Source organism: Mastomys coucha, unplaced genomic scaffold (genome assembly GCF_008632895.1).
Source record: "Mastomys coucha isolate ucsf_1 unplaced genomic scaffold, UCSF_Mcou_1 pScaffold18, whole genome shotgun sequence".
NCBI classification, from domain to species: Eukaryota; Metazoa; Chordata; class Mammalia; order Rodentia; family Muridae; genus Mastomys; species Mastomys coucha.
Window position 1 is genome coordinate 46690457 of NW_022196900.1, and position 14621 is coordinate 46705077.

General features: G+C 44.4%; 1 protein-coding gene across 1 annotated transcript in view; it reads left to right on the forward strand.

The window, feature by feature from the left end:
• The window catches only part of Acer2 (alkaline ceramidase 2), a 48085-nt gene extending 34968 nt beyond the window's left edge, over positions 1-13117 (forward strand). Inside the window, exons 5-6 of the mRNA XM_031377812.1 lie at positions 3946-4083; positions 10871-13117. Coding sequence (XP_031233672.1) covers positions 3946-4083; positions 10871-11057 — 325 coding nt within the window. The 3' untranslated portion in view covers positions 11058-13117. The remainder of the gene's footprint in view (positions 1-3945; positions 4084-10870) is intronic.
• Positions 13118-14621: the final 1504 nt, after the last annotated feature.

The following is a 14621-nucleotide window of genomic DNA, read 5'->3' on the forward strand; positions in this document are numbered from 1 at the left end:
GTGTTTTATTAAGGGGAAGAGGTACAGAGGCTGTGGGGGTAGGGCAAGGGGAGGGAGGAAAAAAGGATGGTGGAAGGGAAGACATGGCTTTTAATCAGGGCCTTGGCACATGTGCAAGAGGACGCGTGACAGGGGCAACAATGTGTCACCTCTGGACAGCTAGGGATGATGTGTCTTGTTATCACCGGGTCCCTGAGAGCTGACTGTGAAAAGGCCTGATTGTTAGACTCTTGGAGTCTATTTCGGTTATCCCTGATTGCTAACAATTACACCAGCATATCTTGCAGACAGGTCATTCACACGAAGATTCTTGCCAAGGACCAGCCTCAGCTTGGAGAGGGGTTCTGAGGAAGGGGTGCCTGGGAGCAGTGAAAACAAACAACTTGAAGTCAAATCGTGGGTCTGAGCTGGTAGACTATGTTCGGCTGGGAGGGCTTTCCAGCAGAATACTGCTCTCTGTGTTCTGTTCTGCTTCACGTAGTAGAAATTATTAAAATCCTGGCGCGGGGTTTCTACCCTGCCTTTGGTTATTGTGTTCGCAGATGAAAGACACACAGCCTTTATTTACAATAAGACCTAAACAGCACAGTAGCTAGACAGCTGCCTACCCTCCGTGCTGTTAGAATCTATTTTCCTGTTGATGACCTGGAGTTATCACTTACTATTTACTATGTTTCATCTGGGCTGCTTTTAACTCCAATTGGGCAGCCTTCAGGGCCACACCCTCTTGACCCTTACTTAACCCATGGTGGCTTCTCCTTACTCCTACCTACACATTCTTCTTCTCTTCCAAGCCTGGGAAACCTAAGCCACACCTCTGTTGCTTCTACCCAGCTATTAGCTGTCTGTGTCTTTATTCACCAATCAGAACTAACTTGGGGTCAGGGCTACACACAGACTCCAGGTCTTGGTGGCCCACACTTAGCATTATAATACCAGTAGCATCAGGTCAACCCACTACAACTCTAGACAGCTTTTTTTTCTTGCTATTCTAAAAGCTCTCTGGCTGAGATAGCTAACTTTCTGCTGAGACAGCTCTTTATGCTAGTAAAAATTCTAAAAGACCTCTGGGTAGGTCATGGCTTTTCTGACCTCCGAAAAGCTGCTATAAAAAAAAAAAAAAAAATTCTTGGATCTTCCAACCAAGTCAGAAATCCTGTTAGAAAAATTCCAAAAGTAATTCTTGGGGTTTCTTACCAAAATCAGAAAGCCAAAAAAATTCTAAAAGAATTCCAGACAGCCTTCTCTGGACAGCCGCTAGAAAGACATTCTAAAAGAGCTGTGTTCTCTCTCTAAGTAATTCTTGGGGTTTCTGACCAAGGAATCCTACTAGGAAGGATTCTAAAAGAGCTGTGTTCTCTCTCCATTGATTTCCGGACCAAAATCAGAAACCCTGTAGAAAAAAATTCTTGAAGAGCTCTTTTCGCTCTCCAGATAGCTCAGCTCTTGCTAGAGAACATTCTAAAGAACTCCGATTGCTTCCTGCTAGCTCATCTCAGGTAGACCAAAAGCCCAGGCTTTAATTTACATATTAACTCAATTATTTATTCCAGGCTCCCTTTTGATTATCCTGTGGATCACCATCCTGGGACCTTAGTCCCTTGACTCTTACAAAGAGGACAGCAAGTACCTTTTTTTTTTTCCCCCTTCTTTTTTCTTTAACTTTACAAAGGAATTCAGAGATCTGTCTGCCTTTGAAAATTTAGCTGGGTGGGACCTTACCCTTCTGACCTCACCTAGACTTAAATTAGTTCTGTCCCAGGCTGACCCTGAACTCAGGAATCTGCCTGCATGTGTAAGCATAAATTAAAAACACTTAGCTGGGTGGAATCTTGTCTTGGGATCATTACTCCCTAATCTCTTTATCTCTGTCCTTTGCATTTTTCTGACAGTTGGCTTATAGTGCAGCTGCCTCTGTTATTCTAGATCCGTGAATCGCCTCACACAGTTCATATTGCATCCTTCCCTTATATCTATGCATAGTTGATAAATTATATATTTTCAAACTCATGTTTTTAGAGTTCTTTTCCACAGCCTTAAGAGCTGTCCTGAAGGTCCCAGCGTTTACCATTTTGCTGAGACATTAGCCACACCTTCACCTCCCACACTCATGCTGTCTCCAATTATCATAGAGTCATTAACAGGGAGGACATTCCTTGGAGGACGTGAAAATATGTGTGTTATTATACCAACAAGCCTTCTGCCCACAGCAGCCATCGACGAGACTCATGCCTGCTGGCTCTATCCGGCCACGCCAGACTCCGCAATTGAAGGGTTTGTAATTGGCTTGGTGTTTATCTCTCTAGCATGCAGAGAACCTCCAGTACTAATGAGTACTGGTCATAGGAGTGAGGCTCTAGGTAGGCACCAGCTTAACTTCTCTGTGTTCTGTGAGTCATATATGTATTGTCTTTAGCAATAGGGTCTATACTGTCAGTGTGTGAAAAGCCAAGGCAACTTATGGAAGGAATGGTATGGTGGGGCTTACAGTTCTAAGGCATAAAGGATCCATTGTTGCCATGGCAGGAAGCTTGGTGGAAAGGTCAGAGTTCACAGGAAGCAGGGAGTGCAGACTCCAACTATCAAAGCCCGCCTCCAGAGACATTCTTAACTCTAACAAGGCCGCACCTTCTGAGCTTCCCTAACAACACCAACTGGGGACCAAGGGATCATTCAATGAGCCGGTCTCATTCACACCAACACAGGCTCCCCCGGTGATGCTGAGCAAACCCTTGAAGACAAATAAAGTACATGGCTATGTGAGGGCAGAACACTCCAGTCAGAGGCAAAGCAAAAAGTAGGAAGCCTGTAGGGCCCATTCATGCTAAGACCTGGGGTGTCAGAGGAACAGTATGTCTACCATAGTGTGAACAAAGATAGTAAAGGCCAAAGTATGGAGAGAAAATGACCCCCCCCAAAAAAACAAAAACAAACAAAAAAATACATAAATAAATAAAAGGCGGGGGAGCTCACACATGGGGCCTTGTGGCCACTCTGAATGCTGTAGTGTTCTCTGTCTCTCTGTCTCTGTCTCTGTCTCTCTCATTAAAGCCTCAGAGCAGAGCATTGCCAGTTGACCACAAGGTCAAAGGTGAGAGTGTGTTAGGGAGGGTATGGACCCCTATGACCAGAGGGCAGGTTTGGGGTGGATTTTGAAGGAAGAGCTAAGAAACTGGATGTGGAGTCTGTAGGCAGGAGGGAAGATGAACTTCTATGTTTTGTATCTGCATTAGACATCAGAATACCCTTTCAAGATGGTAGGTGGTTCTATGAGATTCCTGGAGGGACCCCCACACTCAAATCCCAGGAGCGACGACCCCACACACCACCAAGACATGGACTTGATGCAATCTGATGCAATCTGCAAGAGGCTTTTTATTCCAGCTAGCTGGGGCGAGACTCATATCCCTCGCAGGGGTAGAGGAGTCTGGCCCCGAGCAAGGTCTTAGGCAGCGTTTTATTCCTATGCAGTTGCTGGGGCAAAAGGGAAGACTGGGGTAAGGGAAAGGTACGGGGTCGTTTCTAATTGGTGCTGGCTCGTGCTAGGGTCCAGGGGTGGGCTAGCCACCTGGCAATTGTTTTGGGCCAGGTTGTCAAGTCGTCTTGGTTCCCTTGTTTCTGGGTTCTTGGGAACTGGCCTCCCATTGTTTTTAGGTTCTGGGAGCCGGTCTCCCACTGAGTTCAACTAATGGCTAAGTTCCCACAGTACAATTTGAAAATTTTAACCTCTCAGTTCTATGTATCTGGAGTCAGAGGCCAGGCCTGTGTGGAGAAGGTTATCGAGCCACGTGCATACATGTGACATTTACATCTATGAGGCTGTCTTCAGTATGAGGCCAGTGTCTCGGAGCTGGAGCAGATGAGAAACTTTGAAGACCCAGGGGAGGTAGCCAGCAAACGCCTCCGAGGAGACCCGACCTGACGTCCTCTCCTTCTCCCTTGCAGGTGTGACAATGTGCGTGTGTTTAAGCTGGGGCTCTTCTCTGGCCTCTGGTGGACTCTTGCTCTCTTCTGCTGGATCAGCGACCGAGCCTTCTGTGAGCTGCTGTCCTCTTTTCACTTCCCCTACCTGCACTGTGTGTGGTAAGCCCTGGTCTGCCCTGGGGTGCTTCTGCCCTGGAATGCTCCTGCCCCGGGGTGCTTCTGTCCTGGGGTGCTCCTGCAGCGCTGGCGTTGACGTTAGCGTCATCATTCGATGCAGGGCTAAGTGCCAGGATCACTGGTGGGTTCAGGGGAGGGGCACAGAGCCGATCCCTCTTCTTTCCCTTCCTCGTCTACGTCACACATTTTAGAAACAAAAGCAGAGTGTGAAATTGGCTCCAGGGAGCTGGTTTAGTCAGAACAAACCCTCCCAAAGACCTAGTTGTTAGGCTGCACAGGAGCCTGAAAACCAAGTCCGCAACCTGAGCTCCCGGGTCTGGAAGGGTGGTGGGGGAAGGGGAGCTGGGGCCTCTGTGCTGTGAGGACAGGCCGGTTCTCAGCTGGAACCACGCCCTCAAGGCCCCAGATGCCTGGTGAAAGCTTGGACTCTGCAGGTCATCTAGGGACAGTCACACCTATCCTTTTTACAGCTACAGATAAAGCCTAGGGGACTGAAGTCTGTTGTTGAACATCACTCACACTGTTTGATCTCGAGGGAATAAGAGTATCTATATTTTGGGAAGCCTGGGAATGGCTCTAAAGTTCAAAGGGAAGAAAGTGGAGGCTACAAAAATCACATACAGAATCTGCACTTAGGAAGGGAAGGAAGCAAGGGAGGGGTGGAGAGGGGTAGCTAGCTCAGTGGTAGAGGGCCTGCCCAGCTTGCAGCCCTTGCCCTCAAACTCTAGCAAAAAAGGGAGATGGTGGGGTTAGGGGAGTAGCTTTCTTCCAAGAATCTGCTTCAGCTTCAAACCTGGACTAGGCAGTGTTTCTGTCTCTGTACTCACAACTGCTAAATACAAAAGGTGGCAGGGAGCAAGATAAATGGTTGTCTCATGTCTTGGTAGATTAACAGCATCCTAAGGGGAAATTCTATAGGGCTTTGTTCATCCAGAGTCACCTTGGGAGCAAGCCATACAGATCCCAGTGTGAACTAGGCATGGTGGCTCACACCTGCCATCCCAGCCCCTGAGAGGCTGAGGTGAGAAGCTTACTGTAAGATTCAGGTTAGTGTGGACTACACAGTGAGATCCTTCACACACACACACATGCACTCAGGCACACACACACACACACACACACACACACACACCAAACAGGAGATTCTTTACCCAAATGGACTTCAGCTTGAGTGTACATACAGAACTGGAGTTTATAGACTTTTAAGTAGGAGGGTTAAGAGAAAATTTGACACTCAGTAAAGAACACAAGTGTAGGTACGGCCCTTGTCAAATTTGGGTGGATTTACTGTGAGACTTCATTTGTGGGAAATGTTAAATTTTGGAGGCTTCTAGGACCACATTCAAAGGACCAGATCAAACAAAGTGGCACAAACTGAGGTACTCACTCATGGTATCTGCTTTGTTGTTCAAGGTTGAAATGTCTTTTCTTCCTCATTATGGTGTGATTTTGTTCATGTAGGGTGGGTGTTTGGTGCATGCTTGCTGTAGCCTGTGTGAGCATGTGTGTGTGTCTGTGTGTGTGTGTGTGTATGTATGTGTGTGTCTGTGTGTGTGTGTCAGTGTGTGTGTGTGTGTCTGTGTCTGTGTGTGTGTATGTGTGTGTATGTGTGTGTGTATGTATGTGTGTGTGTATGTGTGTGTGTATGTATGTGTGTGTGTGTATGTGTGTGTGTATGTGTGTGTCTGTGTGTGTCTGTGTGTGTGTGTCTGTGTGTGTGTGTGTGTCTGTGTGTGTGTGTGTCTGTGTGTGTGTCTGTGTGTGTGTGTCTGTGTGTGTGTATGTGTGTGTCTGTGTGTGTCTGTGTGTGTGTGTGTGTGTGTGTGTGTGTGTGTCTGTGTGTGTGTGTATGTGTATGTGTGTGTGTGTGTGTGTGTGTGTGTGTGTGTGTACATACATACACATCCTCAGACCTGGAGGCAAATACCTTTACCCACCTAGGCATTTTGTCAGATTCATGAACTAATTTTTTAACTTTAATTTTAAATGTACATGAGAGTTTTGACTGCAAGTGTGTATGTGTATCATATTCATGCAGTACATGAGGAGGCCAGAAGAAGGAGTTGGAGCCTCTAGAACTAGAGTTACAGCCAGATGTGAGCCACCATGTCGGTGCTGGGAATCAAACTCTAGTTCTTTATAAGACCAGCAAGTGCTTCCAGCCATTTAGCTATCTCTCCAGCCCCATGAAGTGATTTTTGAATAACAGTTTTAAACAACAAAGACATATAGAAAATGGCTCTTATCATTCTACTCCTCCAAGAAAGATAATTAACAACCTGTAGTATGTCTTTGCAGATTTTATAGTGTACATACACATTTCCTGAAACAAATATTTTTTTCTCCTTTATTGCTAATGAAAAATGAAGAAGAAAAGAAGAGCCAGGTATGATGGCACACACCTTTAGTAGCACATTTAGGAGGTGGAGGCAGGCTGGCATCTATGAATTAGAAGCTAACCAGGTCTACATACTGACTTCTAGGCCAGCTAGCACTACATAGTTAAACAACATCTCAGAACAAAACAAGGGCTGGAGAGATGGCTCAGCGGTTAAGAGTATACAGACTGCTCTTCTAGAGGTCCTGAGTTCAATTCCCAGCAACCACATGGTGGCTCACAACCATCTGTAATGAGATCTGATGCCCTCTTCTAGTGTGTCTGAAGACAGCTACAGTGTATTCATACTCAGAAATAAATAATTCTGAAAAAAAAAAGACAAACTCCAAAGCCAAAACCCAACAATAATAAAAAACTTTACCTCTTCCATTGATCTACAGCCATGCACCTGTGAATTATTCTGTTTCTAGAAAACTACAATGGCACCCTCCTATATGTGATGCAAACTTGTTCTAGTCTTAGGCCAAACTCCTGTCAGGCATGTCCCCAGTCCCATATCACGCCCACATGCCACACAGGACAGTTATGAACATGACCAAACATGTTTGTAGATGATGATATTCTATTGCAGTATTAAAATGTTAGATAACTATATCTAGATCATGCCCTCCCCTCTCCTTTAAGACAGTGGTATCTTATGTAGCCCAGGCTAGCTTCCCCCCTCTCAGGTTAGCAAAGCTTTAAAACAGTAAATAACTCCTGCGTGTGTGAGCATGTGGGCCGATCATCCTAACAGAGTTCAAAGGAATCAAAGAACTGGGCTAGAAGCAGATGAGGATAGCCTTGACCTCCTGACCTTCCTACCTCCATCTGTTAAGTACTGAGATTCTAGGTATATAGCACCACTCTGGGTTTATGACCCAACTGAGGATTGAACCTAGGGCTTCATGCATGCTAGGCAGCTCCATTGCTCATCCTCCCACTCTGCTGGGCATCACTCTTTATATAAATGCTTGTGGGTTAAAGATATATATTATTATATATACAATATTATATATAATTATTATATTATACTTATATACCTATATAGTAATATATTATTTATAATATAACAATATAATATATAACATTATATTTAATTATTTAATATTTAATATTATATAACATTTAATATTATAATATAAGATATTATAATAATATATGATATATAATATACTATAATGATATAAATATAATCACATGATATAATAGATAATATAACATATATAATATGTGATATAAAATATATAATTAAAGATATATATACATTATTGTATATAATTATATATTATTAAATATATGCTTCATTATATAGATGCTTTATAATTCACTTAGCCAATCTGTCTATTAATAAGTATCAAGTTGTTGTGTGTACAAATGTAGGTGTGTTGCATACATATGAATACATATGAATGCATGAACACGTCCGTGCATGGGAAAACCACAGCAGGAATCTGTTATTCTCCTCCACTGCTTTCTGCTTTCTTGCCTTCGAGATAGGGTCTCTTATTGAACCAGAAACTTGTCTTTTCAGCTAGGCTGGCTATCCAACAAGCTCTTAAGATCTGTCTAGCTGTCCTACAGTGTTAGGATTGCAGGAATACTCCGCTTTCCACTGGGCATTTGCACTCTGGTCTTGTTTGCAGAACAAGAGATTATTTTTTTTTCACTAAACCATCTCCTGATCTCCATATTCTGTCATTTCTAATTTTTCACTTTTGTGCATAATCTGTAAAAACATATATATTGATTCTAATCTTCATAGGCTAAATTGTAATATAAATTGTAAGATAGCAACACATTTTTCTAAGACTTCGAGGCTATAAGATCGTAGGCTGGGGATTTGCTTTAGTTGGCAGAGTGCCTGCCTAGCATAGGGATTTGATTCCTAGCACTGCATACACTGAGAGTACTAGGACAGGGTCATAATCTTAGTACTTGGGAGGCTGAGTCAGAGGAATCACAAACAGGTGGGCAACCTGGATTAGAGTGAGGCCTTATTTGACCTTATCTGTCTTAGTATTCGTGTGTGTGTGTGTGTGTGTGTGTGTGTGTGTGTGTTGTTTTAAAATACAATCTCACTATGTAGTACCAGTTGGCCTAGAACTCACTGTGCACACCAGGGTGGCTCAGATCCACAGAGAGCTAGCTGCCTGCCGAGCTTCCCAAGTGCTAAGATGAAAGGCATGTGCTCCTATGCCTAGCTGTCTATTTCCTGTGTGAGAGTTTTACATATCCCAGGTTGGCCTCACAGTCACTCTGAAGTCCCAAGTCTGGAATTACAGACAGGTGCCACCATAACAGACTTTGCTTTGTTTGTGTTGGCAGCGCTGGCCATCATGGATGCTAGGCAAGTGTCGCTTCTAGCCCAGCTCTTTGATTGCTTTACTGAATTCTGCTAGGATGATCGGCCCACATGCTCACGCATGCAGGAGTTATTAACTGCTTTAAAGCTTTGCTAACCTGATAGGGGGAAATATATATTCTTATTTTTTATGTCTTTAAAGACAGTGCCACTGGATATCTTTAAAAACATAATCTGAATGGTGGCTTTAGGATGTAATTTAATTGTAGTCTTTACAATTTGCACTTGGGAGGCAAAGGCAGTTGGATCTCTGTGAATTTGTTTCCTCTTTCAAAGTGTACCTTCTGATGTCCGTAATACAAATTTTAATTAACTACTCAGTTGATAATTGTTTTTTGTTTATTTGTTTGTTTGTTTGTTTTTCTTTTTTTGTTTTTGTTTTTGTTTTTGTTTTTTTCGAGACAGGGTTTCTCTGTGTAGCCTTGGCTGTCCTGGAACTCACTCTATAGCCCAGGCTGGCCTCGAACTCAGAAATCCGCCTGCCTCTGCCTCCCAAGTGCTGGGATTAAAGGCATGCGCCATCACTGCCCGGCTGATAGTTATTTTGAGACAGGCTCTCACTATGTAGCTCTGGCTATCCTGGAACTTGATTGTAGACCAGGGGTGGCCCCAAATTCACAGAGATCCAACTGCCTTTGCCTCCCAAGTGCTGGAATTAAAGGTGTGGCACTGTACCCAGGATGAAGAGGTTTTCAAAGCATAAGGAACCTCTTATAGAGGCACCACGTGTGCGAGTCCAGCTTGTGGTTATCCTTGGAGGCCAGGTCTCTCTCTACTACCTTCCTTCCTGTTCTTCATCCAACCCCGTTTTAAAAGCAAAGCTCACACAACATTTATAGCAATTAATATTTTGGGTGCTATAAGTTTCAGGTCTTTATCACATCAGACAGATAGTTTCTTTTTTATTTTTATTTTTTAAGCAGGTGAATATTTTTTGTGCTGTATTCATTTGTGTATGAATTATCACATGTGTCTGGTTTTTCTTGACTGATTTCTGTGTCAATCTTAGACAAGCCTCTTCCGTCAAAGTTTATAAAAATATAGTTTTTGGAATATATATTATAAGTATCAGTGCTGGAGAGATGGCTCAGCAGTTAAGAGCACTTGCTGCTCTTATAGAGGATTGTAGTGCAGTTCCAGCACTCAGGTTGAGTGGGTCAAAATCACCTGCGACACTCATTCCAGGGGACCCTGAGCCCTCTGGTGGCTTCTGCAAGTACTGAACAGATCTCTATATACTCCATACAGAACACACACACACACACACACACACACACACACACACACACACACACAAAGTAAACCATTTTAAGATTATATTTTAAATATTTTAAAGTAACTAATATTTTACATTTATTTAGTTAGTTTTTAAAAGATTAATTTATTTTATATGAGTACACTGGAGCTGTCTTCAAACACTCCAGAAGAAGGGCGTCAGATCTCATTACAGATGGTTGTGAGCCACCATGTGGTTGCCGGGAATAGAACTCAGGACCTCTGGTAGATCAGTTAGTGCTCTTAACCACTGAGCCATCTCTCCAGGCCACATTTATTATAAGAAAGGATCTATTTCCCTTTAAAAGACTTTCTTTTTTTTTTTCTTTTCTCCTTTGTCTTTTCTTTTTGTTTTGTTTGATTGATTGATTTTTGTTTTGTTTCTTTTTTCTTTTTTTTGAGATAGAGGTTTTTTGTCCAGTTATTTAGTAGGATTTTATTTTATTTTGTTTTATTTTGAATTGTGGCTCTGGCTGGCTTTGAACTCACAATTTAGTCTTGTCCTTGTGACACTCCTCTTGAGTCGGCCTCCTGGAGTGCTAGGGTTACAGACCTGAGCTACCATGCCGATTCAATAGGACTGTTTTGAATACTAGGACAGGTTCAAATGCTCAAGGTTTATCACACCCCTTCTGGTGTTGCTGGCTATCTCATCCTTTCCCCTGGTCCTCGGGATGAAAGGGACAGCAAAGGAGGATGGGTGGCCCCAGGGAGAAGCACTGTGCCTGACTCCCCTCTCCCCTCTCTTTCAGGCATATCCTCATCTGCCTTGCGGCGTACCTGGGTTGCGTGTGCTTCGCCTACTTTGATGCTGCCTCAGAGATTCCTGAACAAGGTCCCGTCATCAGATTCTGGCCCAGCGAGAAATGGGCTTTTATCGGTGTCCCCTATGTGTCCCTCCTGTGTGCCCACAAGAAGTCACCAGTCAAGATCACGTGACGGCAAGGCAGTGACCGGCTTCTCTACTTACTTCCCTTCTTACTTCTAAACATGCGCTGGGCTTCGTTTGCTAGGAAAGGTGGCCAAGGGCGTTGAGGAGTGGGTGTGGTGTGGGTGTTTAAAATTCTGCTCCTTTGTGATCTAACTGGACCACCGTGCCTGACTTCCCCGGGGTTGGGAAATGGAGGGTTCAGGGACATGTGTCTTCCTCAGTATCCTTTCCAGGCACACGGGCCTGCTGGGTTATGTCCATACTGACTGACATTGACATAGTAGATTTTTGGGAGACCTAGGGCAGCCCTAAGCTTCTTGCTGGAGAAGGTGGCTTGCTGTAGATCGCACCATTTCCAGACTCTCCCATTACACAGGACTCAGCTCCCTGAGATTCAAGACCTTCTCATTTTGTGATGGAAGGTTCCAGAACTTTTCCTTTTGCTGGCAGAAGCCGTCCTTCGACAAAACCAAGTGGGCAAAACACACATGGGGGCTGTGACTAAGGCAGGTGGCTTGTCACTCCTCGAACCTCTTAGATTTCCCAGGTTCTCCACGTGCTTGTGGATCCTTCTGCTGAGAGATGGAGCCTCAGCTTCAGAGGGCAAAGCCAGTAACACCCTCTATGCCAAAAACTACACTCCAGTTTAAGCACACATTAAATATTGACACCATTTCTGCTCTTCCAGAGTGCAGCAGCCTCAGGCCTGCAGAGAATCCTTCTGGTGTGAAGATTCCACACACAGCCCCCTCTGCTTGCCATGTGACCCCTGTGAGAGTAAGGCCTCACTGCGATCCCAGAGGCAGCTCTGGGGGTTTGACTGGGAAGCTCTGGGAAGCTTTCGGAAGCTTTTCTTATGGGAAGCTTTCAGTATGTCCTTACCTCCAAGACTCTGATCCCATTTCTCTGCTGTTTTTAGGGGATGTGCACTTCCTGAGGGATGTAACTTCCCTGGGATGTGGGCCTCCTGGGATGTGGGCTTCCTGGGGATGTAGCCTCCCTGGGGTGTGGGTCTCCAGCTTTTATGTTTATAATGCCTGGTGCTAACTGGTTTCTCAGAGCACTTTGCTCTTCTTGATGGTGGGCAGTCACTCCACTCTGATTGGCTGGCTGGGGGTCACAGGTAAGAAGAGGCAGACTCTGACATGAATGTCTCTCACCTGCATCATACTTCTTTACTGGGCTATCTTCAGGAATATGAGGTGGAGCGGGGTATCTCAGGGATGTTTGTAACTCAGGCACCTTCTGCTTTCTGACATTCCATTGTCGGGGGTGGGACAGCGCTCAGGGGATTGGAGTTGGAACCCTGTTCTGAGTGGTGTCCTGAGTCTGAAGGAGCTGGCTGGTTCTGGCACTTTCAGGAACTCGTACTCAGTTTAGAACCTTCACAGGGTCCAAGTGGAAACTGGACTTAGAGTTTTTAAATGAATAGACTTCATTCTGCTTTTGTGGCTTTGACGTTTTAGAAGTAACTTGCTGGGCTATTTCTTGTTTATAGTCACAAGTATTTATAGAACATGAATGTGTGAAACTTTTAATAAAAGTTGTCTTTTATTAAATTTATAGCATTTGCTAAATCTCCCAGGTAGCAAACACATAGTCATTTGATTGGCAGAAATACTTGGTTTTGAATGATTGTATATGTTGTTTTACTGTAGCTTAAAATAAATTTAAAATGATTTTGAGTTAAATGTTTATGGCAACCTAGAGGCTCATGGACCAGAACTTCTGCCGAGTCCTTTGGTTTTTGAGTCTAGAATTTTTCAGAGGGCAAAATCAAACTTGCCTTGTTTCTGGTTCATCTTACCAGGCATGGGGATGCTCTTGTATGTTCTACACCATATAAATGTCCTGATGATGACCCCGGGGAAGGTGCTTGCCTTCACCTGGAAGGGTTGCCTGGGGCTGGAGAGTTGGTTCAGCAGTTAAGAACACATGTTGCTCTCCCATAGGACCCAGACATGCTTCCCAGCATGCTCATGGAGCTCACAAGCTATAACTCCAGCCCCAGAGGATCTGATGCCCTCTTCTAAGGGCACGGAGCATGCATATGGTACCCATATACACACAGACAGGCAAAAAATGTGTACATGTAAAGTAATAAATGATTACGTTAGTAAGATGGCTGTAGGAAAGGGGTTTTAGATGCAAGGTTTAGTTTGTCCCAAGGGCCCTTCTCTCAAAGGTCAGGGAAGAACCATTTCTTTTTATCAAGAAAAGGACTTATTCCCTAGGGCCTCTGCTAACATCCCTAGGTATAGGGATAAAAATATTGATGGGTGTGCAGGAACACGATTGGGTGAAAGGAGCTGAGCACCTGACTCTGCCTTGGTGGGCGGGCCACTTCCCTGGGTGTGTGCCACCATAGCTGGCTTGGAAGGGAGTGTGCTTAGGGGGCAAACAGAACTTCTTCCCCCTCTGTCTGAGACAGAGCTTTACTCTTTTTCATGTCTCAGGCTGGCATCAATATTCACTATATAGCCCAGGCTAGCCTCAAACTGATAGTGAGACCCCAAGTGCTAGGTATAACTATAGGAGCTAGGTACCACACCCATCTTAAACAGAAATCTCTATCGCTTGCTAGCATGGGCCTGACTAATCAAGGGAGTAGATATATATGAATCTAATTTTGAGCTGGGCTTTGGGCATTGATCGCTGTTTTTCAATTAGAGCTTTATGTTCAGAAAAAGTTGGGACACTACAGAAAAGCAGCAGAGGAAAACGTTACTCTACCTCTCTTGCCTTAGAGCCGCCATCGCCAGTATCTTGGCTTTGGCGTGTGTCTCCTTCCTATCCTTTCTGCCCTAGTACAGCTACAATGAGATGTCATCTAGACCGTTCATCCTTGAATGGGATATGCACACCAGCGTTTTCATGGAGAGCTAGTTTTCTCTCCTATGCTGACGGCTAGGTTTTGAACTCACCACTGGAGCTACCTTCCCCATGAAGCCTGACTGGAGAGGCTCCTAAGACATGAAGGGATTTTTTTTTTTCCTTTGTGGTGTAACACTTCCCACTTGGATCTCTGAGTCACGGTGAACCACCATTAAAGCTTGGACTTCATGGATTCTATTGTGTTGAGAGTGGTAATGACAAGCGGAGCTAACTGATGTGCACTCCCTGAATCTGCTCCCTTCTGGTAGAGATGACATCAGTGAGTGATGTCCTGGTCACTGTTTCCAGCATGGGTGTCAGGCTCTGTTCTGTTCTGATTCTGCCTGAGATCTCAGGACAGAGGAAGCCATGAATGTTACCAAGTGGTCATGTCTGTCCGTGATTTTACAGTTTTGATCCACTGTTGATTTTTAGGAGAAGAATTTTCTCTTTAGTGCCCTGTTGATGCCAAAGCCAGCTCTTCAGAAGTGTTCTTTCTGTCCGCTCCCATTTGCAGTGTGATCCACACGGGGAAGTGTGATCCACACGGGGAAATGGGTGTCTATCCAGTGAAAAGTGCCTACCCCAGTCACGGGTCAACAGTGTTGTGTTGAGGATCAAACATGGCTCTGTAAAAATACTGTTGCCCATTCTGTTGGCTGGATTTCTCAGGTGTCTGGATCTTCTCTCACAAGTCC